The 19,865-nt window shown below is 44.6% G+C and overlaps 1 protein-coding gene across 2 annotated transcripts in view; it reads left to right on the forward strand.

Annotated features, from left to right (window-relative positions):
- clcn4 (chloride channel, voltage-sensitive 4) overlaps nucleotides 1-15,906 on the forward strand; it is a 38,675-nt gene extending 22,769 nt beyond the window's left edge. For both annotated transcript variants that reach the window (XM_067992284.1, XM_067992285.1), the window contains 4 exons: nucleotides 947-1,133; nucleotides 4,107-4,505; nucleotides 10,648-10,864; nucleotides 15,816-15,906. In XM_067992284.1, the coding sequence (XP_067848385.1) occupies nucleotides 947-1,133; nucleotides 4,107-4,505; nucleotides 10,648-10,864; nucleotides 15,816-15,906 (894 nt within the window). The remainder of the gene's footprint in view (nucleotides 1-946; nucleotides 1,134-4,106; nucleotides 4,506-10,647; nucleotides 10,865-15,815) is intronic.
- Nucleotides 15,907-19,865: the final 3,959 nt, after the last annotated feature.

Raw genomic sequence — 19,865 nt, forward strand, 5'->3', positions numbered from 1 at the left:
TTTGAAAGAGCTATCCAATTAGTCCCACTCCCCTGCTGTTTCCTCATAGCCCTGCAAATTTTTCCTTTTCAAGTATTTATCCAACTTTTGAAAGTTACTATTGAATCTGCTTCCACCACCCTTCAGGCAGTGCATTCCAGATCATTACAACTCACTGCGTAAAAAAAATTCTCTTCATCTCCCCTCTGGTTCTTTTTGCCAATTATCTTAAATCTATGTCCTCTGGTTACCGACCCTCCTGCTAATAGAAACGGTTTCTCCTTATTTATCTCTTACTTTATCAAAACCCTTCATAATTTTGAACACCTCTATTAAATCTCCCCTCAACCTTCTCTGCTCTAAGGAGAATAATCTTCTTTCCTACCGGTTTGTGAGCAGTCTTCGATTCCGAGTCCCTAAATAACATCCTGCACAATAGTTATACTGCGGCAGCACAATTTGCCTTTACTTGTCCCAGCTTACATTACTCTTTATAACTCATTTATACCTACTAAAAGATGAACAGACTAACTAATGAAGTACTGAATTGAACTATCAAAACAATTTGTTTCAGCTTATATACTAAGATTATTTAAACTAGGCATTACTTCAGGCAATCTGAACAATCAGTTATTCCTCGTCAAAGTTGGTATTGCCATAAAAATTGCACAAACAGGTCTGTACATTGTAGGTGTCCAGATAACTTAATCCCTGCAAGGTTCTTCATGTCTGTATTTAAGAGAACGTTACTCTACAATATTGTCAATGGTCCCATCTCCATAACTTTAAACACCACTACTATTTACCACTAAAAGGTGACAGATATTTGATTTGAATTCCTCTGTTTACTGTTTCGACATGAATACGATGATAAATACCATTAACTCACCTTGTGTTAACAGAACCCTATAATATATTACATAGTGAAAGGATATGTCATGTCGTTTTATTCTCATTGTTTCTGCAGATGCCATCAGGACTGTTTATTCCGAGTATGGCTGTCGGGGCAATAGCTGGCAGAATGGTTGGCATAGGTGTGGAGCAAATGGCCTATCACCACCATGACTGGTTCATCTTCAGGAGCTGGTGTAGGCCAGGAGCTGACTGTGTCACACCAGGGCTGTACGCTATGGTTGGGGCTGCTGCTTGCCTTGGTGAGTGATGCCTGATGGACTGTTGACAAGTAGCTATTGAGAGAAATGTTATTCTGCAGCAAAGCCAAAGTATTTATACCTGAATTGAACATTTTTACTGATCCCTTTCAGAATCTCATGATAGCGATCTGAAAGGTAACTTGCTAATTATCGGGTAGCACTGTCAAATGGTAGGACAAGGTTTTTCAGCCGTAGTTCTCCATTGAAGGGAAGTCTATGCTCAGCCGCGCTTCCAGGTAGGTACTGAACTTACCTGGTGCTTGCCTAAAGGAAGATAGGGAAAAGCAGCTGGTGAGTCTCCCCGGTTGGCTCCATTGGTGGCAATCTTGCCTCTGAGTCAGAAGGTTGTGGGTCCATAGTCCCAGTCCAGAGTCCATACTTGCTCTCGAGGCAGTACAAAGAAGGTTCACTCGGTTAATCCCGGGGATGAGGGGGCGGACATATGAGGAGAGGTTGAGTAGATTGGGACTCTACTCATTGGAGTTCAGAAGAATGAGAGGCGATCTTATTGAAACATATAAGATTGTGAAGGGGCTTGATCGGGTGGATGCAGTAAGGATGTTCCCAAAGATGGGTGAAACTAGAACTAGGGGGCATAATCTTAGAATAAGGGGCTGCTCTTTCAAAACTGAGATGAGGAGAAACTTCTTCACTCAGAGGGTGGTCGGTCTGTGGAATTTGCTGCCCCAGGAAGCTGTGGAAGCAACATCATTAGATAAATTTAAAACAGAAATAGACAGTTTCCTAGAAGTAAAGGGAATTAGGGGTTATGGGGAGCGGGCAGGAAATTGGACATGAAGCTGAGTTCGGATCGGTCAATGCCCTGTGGGTGGCGGAGAGGGCCCAGGGGCTATGTGGCCGGGTCCTGCTCCGACTTCTTGTGTTCTTTAGATTTGTGGTTGGGATCAGATCAGCCATGATCTTATTGAATGGCGGAGCAGGCTCGAGGGGCCGATTGGCCTACTCCTGCTCCAATTTCTTATGTTCTTATGTTCTAAATCCAGGCTGACACACCAGTGCACTACTGAGGGAGTGCTGCACTGTTGGAGGTGCCGTCTTTCGGATGAGATGTTAAACTGAGGCCCTGTCTGCCCTCTCAGGTGGACATAAAAGATCCCATGGCACTATTTGAAGAAGAGCAGGGAAGTTCTCCCAGGCGTCCTGGCCAATATTTATCCCTCAACCAACACGTAAAATAGATTATCTGATCATTCTTCTCATTGCTGTATTTATGGGACCTTGCTGTGTGAGAATTGGCGGCCATTTTTCCTACATTTCAACAGTGGCTACATTTCAAAAGTTCTTAATTGGCTGTAATGTGCTTTGGGACATCCTGAGGTTGTGAAAGATGCTTTATAAATGCAAGCCTTTCTTTCTTGGTTGAGGCACAACAATGGAATTAGCAAAGGTCTGGGAGGAGGTTGGTTTCCAGGGAAATTGGTGGTAGACCCAAGAAGGGGGGAGGGGAGGAGAGAATAAATATCACATAGTGAAAATAAATGAGAAAACATTGCTTCAAGAATGACCGTGCATTTTTATAGTGAGTTTTGTGTTCTCAGGATATTTCAAAGCACTTTACAGCCAATGAACTTTGAAGTGTAATCAGTGTTGTTTTGTTGCCAAATGTGGTGGTCAATTTGCACACATAAGAACAGAAGAAATAGGAGCAGGAGTAGGCCATACGGCCCCTCGAGCCTGCTCTGCTATTCAATCAGATCATGGCTGATCTTCAACCTCAACTCCACTTTCCTGCCCTTGATTCCCCTAGAGTCCAAAAATCTATCGATCTCAGCCTTGTATATATTCAACGACTCAGCATCCACAGCCCTCTGGGGCAGAGAACTCCAAAGATTCACAACCCTCTGAGTGAAGAAGTTTCTCCTCACCTCAGTCCTAAATGGCCGACCCCTTATCCTGAGATTATTCCCCCTAGTTCTAGACTCTTCAGCCAGGGGATACAACCTCTCAGCATCTACCCTGTCAAGCCCACTCAGAATTTTGTATGTTTCAATGAGATCACCTCTCATTCTTCTAAACTCCAGAGAGTATAGGCCCATTCTACTCACAGCAAGATCTCACAAACGGCAATGAGATACATAAGTAGATAATCTGTTTTTGGTGCTGTTAGCTGAGGGATAAATATTATCATGATCTGGATAACTTGGAGAACTCCCCTGCTCTTCTTCAAATAGTGCCACAGGGTCTTTTATGTCCACCTGAGAAGGCAGAGGGGGCCTTGGTTTAACATCTCAATCAAAAGACGGTACCTATAACTGTGCAGCACTCACTCAGTACTGCACTGAAGTGTCAGCCTGAATTATGTTTTCAAATCCTTGAACTCACAACTTGTGGACTCAGAGGTGAGAGTGCTACCACTGAGCCAAGTCTAACACTACAGTATAGGCATTAGTACATCATAGGAATATTGTGTAAACTGGACTGTTGCCGCCTCTAATATGTGAGGTTATAACTATTTCATAACAACTTGCATTTATACAGTGCCTTTAATGTAGTAAAATGTCCCAATGCGCTTCACAGGATTGTAATCAGACAAAAGAAACATTTTCACCGAGCCAAAGAAGGAGAGAGGTGACCAAAAGCTTGGCCAAAGAGGTAGATTTTAAGTAGCGACTTAAAGGAGGAGAGACAGGTAGAGGCAGAGAGGTTTAGGGAGGGAATTCCAGAGCTTAGGACCTAGACAGCTGAAGGCATTGCCACAAATGGTGGAATAAAGGAAGTGGGGGATGCGTAAGAGGCCAGAGTTTGAGGAGTGCAGAGATCTTGGAGGGTTGTAGGGCTGGAGGAGGTTACAGAGATAGGGAGGGGTAAGGCCATGGAGGGATTTGAACATAAGGATAAGAATTTTAAAGAACACTGTGCCTGCCATATCATATTTATGCTTGTCAAGTCTCCATTTTAAATGTGAAGTTTAAAAGTGTCTCTCATTCTACCTGTTGATAATGTTGCCTGCAGGTGGAGTTACTCGAATGACGGTGTCTCTGGTTGTGATCATGTTTGAGCTAACCGGGGGTTTGGAGTACATTGTACCTTTAATGGCTGCAGCAGTGACCAGCAAGTGGGTGGCAGACGCCTTTGGGAAAGTAGGTATCTACGAGGCGCACATACACTTGAACGGCTACCCCTTCCTGGATTCAAAGGACGAGTTCAGGCACAGAACACTGGCAACTGATGTCATGAAGCCGAGACGCACTGAACCTCCCCTCTCAGTCCTGGCCCAAGGCAGTATGACAGTGGAGGATGTGGAGACCCTTATTAAAGAGACAGACTACAATGGCTTCCCTGTTGTTGTCACTAAGGAATCGGAGCGGCTGATTGGCTTTGTCCTCAGACGAGATCTCATTCTCGCTATAAGTGAGTTTTACAGCTTTGTAGCTAATTGTTATTTTTTATAGACTTGGCATCGACATCAGCACAATTTGACATTCTGAGCCTGACAGCTTTTTTTGAATCTTCTAAGTTGAAGCAAGTCTTTGGCTCAGTGGTAGCATTCCTGCCTTCTGAGTCAGAAGGTGCAGGGTTCAAACCCCACTCCAGACAGTCCTGGTAAGTGGAGACTGGAGCTCCAGGCTCTGAATTCTGAGTTGATATTTGGTGGGTGTGGATGGACCCCATCATCATATGGGTTGTGGGAGCCTCTAAAACCCTCCTGCTGTACAGGACTAACCATCCTATCGTGCTGGTAAAGATGGTTACGGCCATGGAAGGAGCATTCATATCACAGCCTGTCAGACTGTTAATCAGGCCAAGAATCCTTCCACTACTTCACACTGTTCTCCAAGGGGAGGGTGTGAAGATATGAAAACATACAACACTTTAAGATTAAATTGGAAATATGACACCAACCTAGAAAACTAGCTGACTGGAAACGTCAAAATAAAGCTGACAATACAAGAATGCCCCGTTTCACACGTTTATGTGTGAAAATAAAAGTTGCATGGGATTTATTACTAATCTCTAGCTATGTTGTTCACTATTTACATCAACGATTTGGACCTAGAATTGGAAGTATAATATCAAAATTTGCGGATGACACCAAATTGGGAGGTACAGTTATTATTGAGGAAGACTGTGATAAAATACAAGCTTGCAGAATATATGTAAATGGCAAATGAATTTCAATGTATGAAAGTGTGAGGTTATACCAGGCAATGACCATCGCTAACAAGAGAGAGTCTAACCACCTCCCCTTGACATTCAACGGCATTACCATCGCCGAATCCCCCACTATCAACATCCTGGGGGTCACTATTGATCAGAAACTTAACTGGACCAGCCACATAAATACTGTGGCTACGAGAGCAGGTCAGAGGCTGGGTATTCTGCGGCGAGTGACTCACCTCCTGACTCCCCAAAGCCTTTCCACCATCTACAAGGCACAAGTCAGGAGTGTGACGGAATACTCTCCACTTGCCTGGATGAGTGCAGCTCCAACAACACTCAAGAAGCTCGACACCATCCAGGATAAAGCAGCCCGCTTGATTGGCACCCCATCCACCACCCTAAACATTCACTCCCTTCACCACTGGCGCACTGTGGCTGCAGTGTGTACCATCCACAGGATGCACTGCAGCAACTCGCCAAGGCTTCTTCGACAGCACCTCCCAAACCCGCGACCTCTACCACCTAGAAGGACAAGGGCAGCAGGCACATGGGAACAACACCACCTGCACGTTCCCCTACAAGTCACACACCATCCCGACTTGGAAATATATCGCCGTTCCTTCATCGTCGCTGGGTCAAAATCCTGGAACTCCCTTCCTAACAGCACTGTGGGAGAACCGTCACCACACGGACTGCAGCGGTTCAAGAAGGCGGCTCACCACCACCTTCTCAAGGGCAATTAGGGATGGGCAATAAATGCTGGCCTCGCCAGATTCGCCCACATCCCATGAACAAATAAAAATAAAAGGTGGTGCATTTTGATAGGAGGAATAATGAGGCCACATACTCCTTGCTAAATGGGGTAGAAACGCAAAAGGATGAAGGGGTACAGATTCATAAATTATTAAAAGCAGCAACATAGGTTAACAAAGCCATAAAAAATGCTAACAAAGCACTGGGGTTCATTTCCAGAGGAATAGAATTCAAAAGCAGAGAAGTTATGGTAAACCTATATGGAACCCTGGTTAGACCACACTTAGAATACTGTGCACAATCCTGGTTTCCATATTACAAAATGGATATAGAGGCACTGGAGAAGGTGCAAAAAAGATTTACAAGGATGATACTAGAAGTAAGAGGGTACAACTATCAGGAAAGACTGAACAGGCTGGGGCTCTTTTTAAAGAATCATAGAAAGTTAAGGCATAGAAGGAGGCCATTCAGCCCATCGTTTCCATGCTGGCTGAAAAAGGGCTGTCCAGCTTAATCCAACTTTCCAGCACTTGGTTAGACCACGCTGTGGAGTATTGTGCACAGTTGGGTGGGTCGGGGGGAGGTGGGCGGTGAAAATTGTTGGTTTTGGGAGCAGGACCGCACCCCGGCTCCGACCCACCAACTTCCGGGTTTGACCCAGTCGTGCCAGGGTGCACGAGCACTTCTGAAACCCGGGCCGGTGAGACGATATTTAAAGGGCCAATTGAGGTACTTAAACCAGAATCATAGAATCATCGAAAGTTACGGCACAGAAGGAGGCTATTCGGCCCATCGTGTCCGTGCTGGCCGAAAAAGAGCTGTCCAGCTTAATTCCACTTTCCAGCACTTGGTCCGTAGCACTGTAGGTCATGGCACTTCAAGAGCACATCCAAATACTTTTTAAATGAGTTGAGGGTTTCTGCCTCTACCACCCTTTCAGGCAGTGAGTTCCAGACCCCACCACTCTCTGGGTGAAAAAAATTCTCCTCACCTCCTGTCTAATCCTTCTACCAATTACTTTAAATCTAAGCCCCCTGATCACTGACCCCTCTACTAAGGGAAATAGGTCCTCCCTATCACTCTATCTAGGCCCCTCATAATTTTATACACCACAATTAAATCTCCCCTCAGCCTCCTTTGTTCCAAAGAAAACAATCCCAACGTATCCAATCTTTCCCCATAGCTAAAATTCTCCAGCCCTGGCAACATCCTCGTAAATCTCCTGTGTACCCTCTCTAGTGCAATCACATCTTTCCTGTAATGTGGTGACCAGAACTGTATGCAGTACTTAAGCTGTGGGCCTAAGTAGTGTTTTATGCAGTTCTAGCATAACCTCCCTGCTCTTATATTCTATTCTTCCGCTAATAAAGGAAAGTATCCCATATGTCTTTTTATCCACCTTATCTACCTGTCCTGCTACCTTCAGGGATCCGCAGACATGCACTCCAAGGTCCCTTTGTCCCTCTGCACTTCTCAGTATCCTCCCATTTATTGTGTAATCCCTTGCCTTGTTTGCCCTCCCCAAATGCATTACCTCACACTTCTCTGGATTGAATTCCACTTGCCACTTTTCTGCCCACCTGACCAGTCCATTGATATCTTCCTGCAGTCTTCAGCTTTCCTCCTCACTATCAACCACACAGCCAATTTTTGTATCATCTGTAAACTTCTTAATCAAGCTCCCCACATTCAAGTCCAAATCATTAACATATACCACAAAAAAGCAAAGGACCTAGTACTGAGCCTTGTGGGACCCCACTGGAAACAGCCTTCCAGTCGCAAAAACACCCGTCAACCATCACCCTTTGCTTCCTGCAACTGAGCCAATTTTGGATCCAACTTGCCACTTTCCCTTGGATCCCATGGGCTTGTACTTTTTTGACCAGTCTGCCATGTGGGACCTCGTCAAAAGCTTTGCTAAAATCCATGTGGACTACATCAAAAGTGTTACCCTCATCAACCCTCCTTGTTACCTGCTCAAAAAATTCAATCAAGTTTGTCAGACATGACCTTCCCTTAACAAATCCATGCTGATTGTCCTTGATTAACTCGTGCCTTTCTAAATGACGACTTATGCTGTCCCTCAGAATCAATTCCAATAATTTGCCCACCACCAAGGTTAGACCGACTGGCCTGTAATTACTCGGTCTATCTCTTTCCCCCTTTTTAAACAACAGTACGACGTTAGCAATGGTACAACGTTACACCACGCCTGTAGCCAGGGAGGATTGGAAAATGATGGTCAGAGTCTCCGTTATTTCCTCCCTTGCTTCTCTTAGCAGCCTGGGATACATTTCATCCAGGCCTGGTGATTTATCTACTTTCAAAGATGCTAAACCCCTTAATACTTCCTCTCTCACTATGCTTATCCCATCCAATATTTCCCACTTCTCCTCCTTAACTATAATCTCTGCATTGTCCCTCTCTTTTGTGAAGACACATGCAAAGTATTCATTCAGAAACATACCCATATCTTGCTCCTCCACATATAGGTTATCTTTTTGGTCTCTTATAGGCCCTACTCTTTCCTTAGTTATCCTCTTGCTCTTTATGTATTTATAAAACATTTTTCGGTTTTCCTTAATTTTACTTGCCAGTATTTTTTCATGCCCTCTGTTTGCTTTCCTAATTTCCTTTTTAATTTCACCCCTGCACTTTCCATACTCCTCTAGGCTTTCTGCAGTATTGAGCTCTCGGTGTCTGACATAAGCTTCCCTCTTCTGCCTTTTCTTACCCTGTGTGCTCCTTGTCATCCAGGAGGCTGTTGATTTGGCAGTCCTACCCTTTTTCTTCGTGGGAACATGTTTACTCTGAACCCCTTGAATGCCTCCCACTGCTTTGACACTGATTTACCTTCAAATAGCTGTCTCCAGTCTACTTTTGCTAAATCACTTCTCAGCTTAGTAAAATTGGCCTTTCCCCAATTTAGAACTTTTACTCCTGTTCTATCTCTGATCTTTTCCATAACTATGCTAAATCTAACTGAATTATTATCACTACCACCAAAGTGCTCTCCCACTGATACTCCTTCCACCTGCTCAGCCTTCAGAAGAGAACTGGATAAGTCCTTGAAAGGAAAAAAAAATGCAGGGCTATGGGGAAAGGGCGGGGGAGTGGGACTAGCTGGATTGCTTTGCATAGAGCCGGCGCAGACTCGATGGGCTGAATGGCCTCCGTCCTTGCTGTAACCTTTCTATGATTATATGATTCTATTTTTCCGCTTGTGGGGGAGTCCAAAATTAGGGTTCGTAAATATAAGATAGTCACTAATAAATCCAATAGAGAATTCAGGAGAAACTTCTTTACCCAGAGAGTGGTTAGAATTTGGAACTTGCTGCCTCATGGAGTAGTTGAAACGATTAGCATAGATGCATTTTAAGGGGAATCTAGATGAGTACATGAGGGAGAAAGGAATTGAAGGGTATGTTGATAGGGTTAGGTGAAGGAAATGGAGCGGGAGGAAGCTCGTGTGGAGCATAAACACCAGTTGGGCCAAATGGTCTGTTACTGTACTGTAAACTCTATGTAATATACACAACATTCCTTCACTCATTTTGGAGAGAAGAAAAATGTTTGTACGTGAAACCCTGAGGGGAAATCCAAATGTTCAGAGCACAAAATTGATGGTGCATACTAGGGACATCTAGTGGTGGGGAGGGGAGGTCATGTTCCCCTGGAAACTTCTTAATTTTTACATTAAAAATGGTGCAGTCTAGTTACATTTTGATTTTCAACAGACCAACTAGACCGTCACTTCTCCAAAAGAAACCTCACTCTCCCATATCCAACCCTCCCAGCCCCAATTCACACAGGCATTCTGCTCCCTCTTTTACCCAGAGACACTGGACCGTTCCAACTCCCCATCCTTTCACAGAGACACTCTTCTCCTCCAACCTTCCAATTTATCCTGGCACTTTTCTCCCTCTCCTCTGTCCCCCTCCCCTCACATTCAAACTGATGCTTTCCTCCCCCACAACCCAGTTCAAGCTGGTACCCTTCTCCCCCCCCCCACTCCCTTCCCATTTCAAGCTAGCCCTCTTCTTCCCCCATCCAAGTGGAGAGCAGAGCCTGTCCTGTTTCCTGCCCTCTTGGCTAAAAATGGCATGTGGATAGATGAGTCCATCTGAAAATAGGGGAACAGAGTCACTGAGAAAGTGAAGGGGTGGGGGTGGGGCGGCAGAAGAAGCCTGCCCAGATAGCTCAGTGGGTAAATTCAGGTGTGGGACTGTACCATTCAGAGCAGGACGAGTCCAGATTTCATCCCTGATTTGTGCTGTGTTAGCCGGTCTCAGCGTGCTACAATTGGCCTGAGCTTTTCAGGGCTTGGGAAGGGGTAAGAAAAGAAATCAGCCTGAGTTGTTAACCCCCCACCCCGATCACCGACCTGACATCTCTGCTGGAAAGTGCCCATTTGTGGACCTTGGATGAAGATGGGAGTGGGCTTGGCTGCAATGCAGCCCATAGGAGATGGGATCAATGGCTGAGGTATCAGACAGTTGGTAATACCCATTAAAAAACATAGCCCAGCATGAAACAGTGCCTTCTGGAGAGGAAGGGAGAAAATTGGGGGGAACCATAAAATAATCGCAAAGCTCAGAGTTTATTTTCTCACTATTCTGCTTTTTCCCTTCTGCGTTAGAAAATGCAAGAAAGATACAAGACGGAGTGGTCAGCAACTCTATCGTGTATTTCACCGAAGATCCACCGCCGTTGCCTGGCAACAGCCCCTGCCCGCTCAAACTACGGAGGATTCTCAACCTGAGCCCGTTCACAGTGACAGACCACACGCCCATGGAGACGGTGGTGGACATCTTTCGGAAGCTTGGCCTCCGACAGTGTCTGGTCACTCGCAGTGGGTAAGTAGCTTTTGACGAGCAACAGTGCAGAGGTCAACTTCTTAAATCAGTTTCATCGAACACTGCTGCAGTTGTTAAGGATGTGAGTTTTTCTCTTATAAAGATGGTAACTGATAGGTTTAGTGGCAAGCTTAAACCTGCTGACTCGACGTTAGACTTGACCACTTTAAAACTCCAGCACTGGCAGTGGGAGAGAGTCCCTCCCCACTCTGAGAGAGCAACTTATGTGAATAGTAGACAGGAATAAATTGGAAACCTTTTTCAGCTAAAATGTTCACATTAAGGTAGAGTAAGAATCCTGTATCAATTATTTCAGGTACATTTCATTGACAAGTACAACATTGTTTCTCTAAAAGATGGCCTGGGAACGCAATCGCGCTATGCCCATTTTACAGGCATAAAACAAGTGCCTAAGGGTCCAATATAGTGGGCCAGCGCGTGCTCATTCCGTGCCTGTGTTCTTCTGACATTTCAGCTAAGATACATGAGGATGAGGTAGAGTAGAGGGAGCTTTGCTCTGCAGGTGACAATAATATACTTGGCCTCTGGGTATTTGATGCTGAACCGGGTGCCTGAATTAGGAAAGTGTTCCATTCCCTAGCATAAGAACATAAGAAATAGGAATAGGAGTGGGCCATACGGCCCCTCGAGCATGCTCCACCACTCAATAAGATCATGGCTGATCTACGACCTTAACTCCACTTTCCCACTCGATCCCCATATCCCTTGATTCCCTTAGTGTCCAAAAATTTTTCGATCTCAGCCCTGAATATACTCAACGGCTGAGTATTCGCAGACCCTGGGGTAGAGAATTCCAAAGATTCACAACCCTCTGAGTGAAGAAATTTCTCCTCATCTCAATCCTAAATGGCCGACCCCTTATCCTGAGACTATGCCCCCTAGTTCTAGACTCTCCAGCCAGAGGAAACAGCCTCTCAGCATCTATCCAGTCAAGCCCTCTCAGAATTTTATTTGTTTCAATGAGATCGCCTCTCATTCTTCTAAACTCCAGAGAGTATAGGCCCATTTTACTCAATCTCTCCTCATTGGAAAACCTTCTCATCCCAGGAATCAATCTAGTGAACCTTTGTTGCACCGCCTCTAAGTCAAGTATATCCTTCCTTAGGTAAGGAGACCAAAACTGTACTCCAGGTGTGGTCTCACCAAAGCCCAGTACAATTGCAGCAAGACTTCCTTACTCTTGTACTCCAACCCCCTTGCAATAAATGCTAACATACCATTTGCCTTCCTAATTGCTTGCTGTACCTGCATGTTAAAATTCTGTGTTTCATGTCCAAGGACACCTAAATCCTTCTGAACACTAACATTTAATAGTTTCTCACCATTTAAAAAAATATTCTGTTTTTCTATTCTTCCTACCAAAGTGAATAACCTCACATTTCCTCACATTATACTCCATCTGCCACCTTCTTGCCCACTCATTTAACCTGTCTGTATCCCTTTGCAGACTCTTTGTGTCCTCCTCACAGCTTACTTTCCCACCTAGCTTTGTATCGTCAGCAAACGTGGATACATTACACTCGGTCCCTTCATTTACGTCATTAATACAGATTGTAAATAGCTGAGGCCCAAGCACTGATCCCTGTGGCACCCCACTCGTTACAGCTTGCCAACCTGAAAATGACCCGTTTATCCCTACTCTCTGTTTTCTGTCCTTTAACCAATCCTCTATCCATGCTAATATATTACCCCCATGAGCCCTTATCTTGCATAACAACCTTTTATGTGGCACCTTATCGGATGCCTTTTGAAAATCTAAATATACTACATCCACTGGTTCCCCTTTATCTACCCTGCTAGTTACACCCTCAAAAAACTCTAATAGATTTGTCAAACACAATTTCCCTTTCAGAAAACCATGTTGACTCTGCCTAATCATATTATGATTTTTTAAATGCCCTGTTACTATGTCCTTAATAATGAATACCAGCATTTTCCCGATGACTGACGTCAGTCTAACTTACCTGTAGTTCCCTGTTTTCTCTCTCCCTCCTTTCTTGAATAGTGGGGTTACATTTGCTACCATCCAATCCACTGGGACCATTCTAGAATCTAGGGAATTTTGGAAGATCACAACCAATGCATCCACTATCGCTGCAGTCACATCTTCTAAAACCCTAGGGTGTAGGCCATCAGTTCCAGAGGATTTGTCAGCTTTTAGTCCCATTAATTTCTCCAGTATTTTTTCTTTACTAATATTAATTACTTGAAGTTCCTCACTCTCATTAGCCCCTTGTTTCCCCACTATTTATGGTATGTTTTTTGTGTCTCCTACTGTGAAGACAGATACAAAATATTTGTTTAACGTCTCTGCCATTTCCTTATTCCTCCTTATAATTTCTCCTGTCTCAGCTTCTAATATTGCTGCAGGAGTTCCTCAGGGCAGTGTCCTAGGCACAACCATCTTCAGCTGCTTCACCAATGACCTTCCCTCCATCATAAAGTCAGAAATGTGGATGTTCACTGATGATTGCACAGTGTTCAGTTCCATTCGCAACCCCTCAGATAATGAAGCAGTCCGTGCCCGCTGCAGCAAGACGTGGACAAAATCCAGGCTTGGGCTCATAAGTGGCAAGTAACATTCGCGCCCGACAAGTGCCAGGCAACGACCATCTCCAACAAGAGAGAGTCTAACCACCTCCCCTTGACATTCAACAGCATTACCATCACCGAATCCCCCACCATCAACATCCTGGGGGTCACCATTGACCAGAAACCTAACTGGACCAGCCACATAAATATTGTGGCTACGAGAGCAGGTCAGAGGCTGGGTATTCTGCGGCAAGTGACTCACCTCCTGACTCCCCAAAGCCTTTCCACCATCTACAAGGTACAAGTCAGGAGTGTGATGGAATACTCTCCACTTGCCTGGATGAGTGCAGCTCCAACAACACTCAAGAAGCTCGACACCATCCAGAACAAAGCAGCCCGCTTGATTGGCACCCCATCCACCACCCTAAATATTCACTCCCTTCACCACCGGCACACCATGGGTGCAGTGTGTACCATCCACAGGATGCACTGCAGCAACTCACCAAGGCTTCTTCGACAGCACCTCCCTAATCTGCAACCTCTACCACCTGGAAGGACAAGGGCAGCAGGCACATGGGAACAACACCACCTGTACGTTCCCCTCCAAGTCACACACCATCCCGACTTGGAAATATATCGCCGTTCCTTCATCGTCGCTGGGTCAAAATCCTGGAACTCCCTTCCTAACAGAACTGTGGGAGAACCTTCACCACACAGACTGCAGCGGTTCAAGAAGGCGGCTCACCACCACCTTCTCAAGGGCAATTAGGGATGGGCAATAAATGCTGGCATCGCCAACGACGCCCACATCCCATGAACGAGTAAAAAAAAAACATATCTTCAAAAGCAAAATACTGCGATTGCTGGAAATCTGAAATAAAAACAGAAAATGCTGGAAATACTCAGCAAGTCAGGCAGCATCTGTGGAGAAAGAAACAGAGTTAATGTTTCAGGGACTTGGTGCGAGTTAGGTTACGGGTAGCAGAGTTTTGTACAAGCTCAAGTTTATGGAGGGTGGAAAACGGGAAGCCGGCCAGGAGAGCATTGGAATAGTCGTGTCTGGAGGTATCAAAAGTATGGATTACGGTTTCAGCAGCAGATGGGCTGAGGCAGGAGTGGAGATGGGTCATATTATGGATGTAATAATATATCTTACCTTGATGAGTCTGCTCAAGTCACTGCAAGCACACTTCCTGTCACTTTACCTTGGATTGGCATTGGTAGTGTTTAATTGAAACTGTGGCATCATGGTGTGGTTTATTTTCCTTCCAACAACCTGCATTTATACAGCGCCTTTAACATAGTAAAACATCCCAAGGCACTGCACAGGAGCAATTATCAGACAAAATTTGACTTTGAGCCAAAGAAGGAGACATTGGGACAGGCGACCAAAAGCTTGGTCAAAGAGGTAGGTTTTAAGAAGCGTCTTAAAGGAGGAGAGAGAGGCGGAGAGGTTTATGGAGAAAATTCCAAAGCTTAGGGCCTAGACAGCTAAAGGCACGGCCACCAATGGTGGGAGGAAGGAAGCGAGGGGTGCACAAGAGGCCAGAGTCAGAGAAACGCAGAGCTCTCAGAGGGTTGTAGGACTGGAGGAGGTTACAGAGATAGAGAGGGGCGAGGCCATGGAGGGATTTGAAAATGAGGATGAAAATTTTAAAATCGAGGTGTTGCCAGACCGGGACTTGATGCGAGTTAGGATATGGGCAGCAGAGTTTTGGATGAGTTCAAGTTTATGGAGGGTGGAAGATGGGAGACCGGCCAGGAGAGCATTGGAATAGTCAAGTCTAGACATAACACAGGCATGGATAAGGGTTTCAACAGCAGATGGGCTGAGGCAGGGACGGAGGTATTATGGATGTAAGCAGCATGTAAGCAGGTAAGCAGTACACAGTTCAGCCACTATGGCACAATCAGCAAGCAGCAACAAGGTATTGGACTAGCAACCCAGAGGTCATGAGTTTAAATCCCACCGAGACGAGTGTGAGACTGAATTCAGTAAATTTGGTAATTTGTAAAATAACTATGAAAAACTGCCGGATTGTCGTAAAATCCCAACTGGTTCACTAAGGTCCTTCAGAGAAGGGAACCAGCCATCCCTGGCCTGGCCTGGCCTGGCCTGGCCTACACATGGCAATACATGGTTGCTGAGTAATGCCCTCTGAAGAGCCCCCTAACACCTTCTTAGGGCAACTCAGGTTGGGCAATAAATGCAGCCTTGCACTGGCAAAGTCTTTCAAAAGACGCGCCCACTCCAAAATGCCTGCAGGAAAACACAAGGCTTTCTAATGATATCGGACGGGTTCTCTGAACACACAGTTGTAACATCTTCTTTACACTGAACCACATAAATTCATGTCAGTTATTTCACGTACTCAGGTATTTTTTTTTCTTCTTGCAGACGTCTCCTGGGCATCTTGACTAAAAAGGATGTACTAAGGCACATGGCCCAAATGGCAAATCAGGACCCTGAGTCGATCATGTTCAATTGACCCTCCGAGTGCTCCTTGTGTTAGCCTTACCCTGTTCTGGTTTTAGAAGACAATGGAGAATTGGCGCGGCTGAAGTCTCAGGAATTGACGGCCTTTGAGTGAACTGAATCCCGATCACCGGATCAACAACACTTTGACTCAAAAGCAGACTTGCTCAAGAGATGAGCAATCAACAACGCACTGGATTAAAGATGAGGACTACCCTATGACGAACGGCAGCCGATTGTGTTCTTTCAGAAGAGTGAAGGAAGAGAAGCCAAAACTCCGGCTCTTTTGGGAAGTCTGACGACGTGGTAGATGAGGCATCCTATATTAACATCTGAACTGCCCAATTTTTTCCAAGAAGTGCACCCACTAGGGGTAAAATAATAGCGATTAATAGATACATTGCATGTTGATATTGGTCAGTGATGTGCCACACTGCAAGCCACAAAGAGCTACCATACTAAGCAGAATAGGGAAAAATTCCCAACACTGCTTGGATTCATGGCGAATGCAGAAAATGTTGGTGTCAAAGAGACTCCACATTACATTCCTTACTTACCCATTGAGCTCACAAAGAGTCTGGTGAGGGTACCTGCTTAACATTAACTTTTGATCACATCAACACGTTACATAGAATTTTACAGCACAGAAACAGGCCATTTGACTCAACTGGTCTGTGCCAATGTTTATGCTCCACATGAGCCTCCTCCCAACCTACTTTATCTAACCCTATCAGCATACCTTTCTATTCCTTTCTCCCTCATGTACTTATTTAGCTTTCCCTTAAATACATCTATGCTATTCGCCTCAACCACTCCCATTAACAAATCCAAGCCTGTCTATGCAACCTGTCCTCATAATTTAACCCTTTTATCCCGCGTATCATTCTGGTGAATCTGCGCTGCAGCCCCTCCTGAGGTGCGGTGCTCAGAACTGAATGCCATATTCCAGATGGGGTCTGACCAGAGCTTTATACAACTGTAGCATAACTTCCTCCCCTTTTATTCCTGCCGCCTTGAGATAAAGGCCAACATTTCATTAGCCTTTTGAATTATGTATTGAAATATGTAGAAAATTTTGAAGGGAAGGAACTGAACTGTGCTAAGATCCTACGGGGAGAACTCCTCAGCGTGCCAAACGGTAAGCTTTACAAATTAGCACTGTTGGCATAGAACTCCGCACGACCGTCGCACACCATGGGAATTTGAGCCCAGGGGCGGGTGGGGGGTTTCTGTCTGTTCAAAACGAATGGATGGAAAATCGTGCGGAATGCAAACACGGGCTGTGCAAAGCTCTGCGACAGTCGCTCTGGAACGTAAAATTGCTCTCTCGGTGTAAACGTGCGGACAAAGGATGTGTTCATAATTTCGCTGCATGTATCACACAGAGGAAATGCTCACACCTACTTCTGTAGAAGGTTTATCGCTGATAATGTGTTTCATGACTGTGGTATTGTGAAGCCCACTTAATTTGGCCATGGTCAAACCATTTCTCCTCACAGCGATATACAATAGCATTCCTGAATTTATATCAAATTATTTCCCACTGATAATCAAAGAGCGTCAGTTCAAGTCAGTGTGGTGACTTGCATTTATATAGCACCTTTAACGTAGTAAAATGTCCCAAGGCGCTTAAGCTAAGCTTTGAAGCTAGTTGGATGAAATCCTTATATTTAATTTGCAATCGTTTTTTGGAACCACAATATAGCAGAGACCTAAACCTAACATTTCTAAAAATCAACAGCACTGAAAAGTCAAGGGAGCTAAATTCCTCTTGGGAGGGGGCGCAAAACGGGCGATAGCGAATCAGCAGCCCGGATTGCATTAGGGTAATTCTTTTCACCCCCAATTCACACTGCCGAACTGAGTTTCGCCTGGAAGATACAGGTATCAGGGAAATCGGACAGGTTCACCTCCCCACAATTTCCCACCCGTTTGTCCATAATGGGCAGAAAAATCCGCACGCCCGCCATTTCCCCACTATCTTCTCCCGGCAGACCAGACTCCCCAGCAAAAATGCAAAGTCGTCCCCAGTGTGTTGGATTACGTCACTGGAGCTCCTAGCATCCCTCTCTCTGTAACCTCCTCCAGCCCTACAACCCTCCGAGATCTCTGCGCTCCTCCAATTCTGGCCCCTCGCACATCCCCAACTTTCATCGCTCCACCATTGGCGGCCGTGCCTTCAGCTGCCTCGGCCCTAAGCTCTGGAATTCCCTCCCTAAACCCCTCCACCTCTCTACCTCTCTCTCCTCCTTTAAGTCACTCCTTAAAACCTACCTCTTTAACCAAGTTTTTGGTTACCCGTGGCTCAGTGTCAAAGGTAGTTTGAAAACGCTCCTGGGAAGCGCCTTGGGACGTTTTACTATGTTAAAGGCGCTTTATAAAATGCAAGTCATTGTTGTTGTTGTTGAAGGGAGATGTGGGGGGTGGAGTACCAATAAAAATGAAGCACGTCAATTTCAAGTGTAATTCTACCGTAACTGACAGTATATGTGTGAAGCCGTGTTTTTCTAGACCAGGGAATCAAAAATTATTCCTAGTGCAATAATATGGGGCACTGGAATACCCTACAAGTTTACTTTCTGATGTTGGAAATTCCTCTGTAGACAGGAAGATTACCATACTGTATTACTGCAGCAGCCATGGACTTCATCCAAAGGTGAAGAGTTTTCCAGAACAAAGATTCTTTTTAAAAAAACCTATGGGCGCTGTATCAAATAACAACTGATCTTAGGATTCAATCATAATATGTTGCTGAGAAAGCAAGTAAAAATGCATAAAATTGTGAGAAGTAAGTTTGCATGGTGAAATTTGTTCTGTCATAACTTTACCAATGATGTATTTCACTGTTAAGATTAAGCTGAACTAGCCAGTAATCAGTGGCTTTTGAACTACATTGTGTTAATATTAATTTATGAACCCATGATATGTTCTTATCCGAATTCTTGCTTTTGTGTTCATCATTGATTTTAAAAGAGGTTAATACTTCAGTTAAAATAGCAGATGGAGGAATTTGAAACAAACATGTCAAATGTTCCTATATCAATCTTCATGCAGCGTAATCTCACGGTCCATGTTTTGATAGGTATCCTTCAAACAACATTTTGGGGGTGAAAAGAATATTGGCGGAGTGCAATCTGGGCTGCTGATTCACCACCGCCCGTTTTGGGCTGCCGTCCCAAAAGGAATTTCAGCTCTCTTGACTTTTCAGTGCTGTTCATTTTTAGAAAGGTTAGGTTTAGGTTTCTGCTATATTATAGTTCAAAAACATAGAATCATAGAATCTTACAGCACAGAAGGAGGCCATTCGGCCCATCATGCCTGTGCCGGCTCTTTGAAAGAACTATCCAATCAGTCCCATTCCCCCGCTCTTTCCCCATAGCCCTGTAAATTTTTCCTTTTCAAGTATTTATCCAATTCCCTTTTGAAAGTTATTATTGAATCTGCTTCCACCACCCTTTCAGGCAGTGCATTCCAGATCATAACAACTCGCTGTATAAAAAAGATGATTACTAATTAAATATAGAAACATAGAAAATAGGAGCAGGAGTAGGCCATTCGGCCCTTCGAGCCTGCTCTGCCATTCAATATGATCATGGCTGATCCTCTATCTCAATACCATATTCCCGCTCTCTCCCCATACCCCTTGATGCCTTTTGTGTCTAGAAATCTATCTAGCTCCTTCTTAAATATATTCAGTGACTTAAATATAAGGAATTTATTCAACTAGCTTCAAAGCTTAATTTAGCTAAGCATCTTGGGACATTTTACTATGTTAAAGGCGCTATATAAATGCACATCGTTGTTGTTAACTGAGATGAAATTTGGATCAATGATCTGTTTCATCAAAAGACACGATGAGATGTTTGAAGATGTGAATGATTGAATATTATACTGTGCCAATTATCTGCTTATGGATATATTTATTTGCACTTTAGATGCAAGGTAAATGGATTCTCAGCTGGTGGTGTAGAC

This window comes from Heptranchias perlo, chromosome 11 (genome assembly GCF_035084215.1).
Source record: "Heptranchias perlo isolate sHepPer1 chromosome 11, sHepPer1.hap1, whole genome shotgun sequence".
Lineage (NCBI taxonomy): Eukaryota > Metazoa > Chordata > Chondrichthyes > Hexanchiformes > Hexanchidae > Heptranchias > Heptranchias perlo.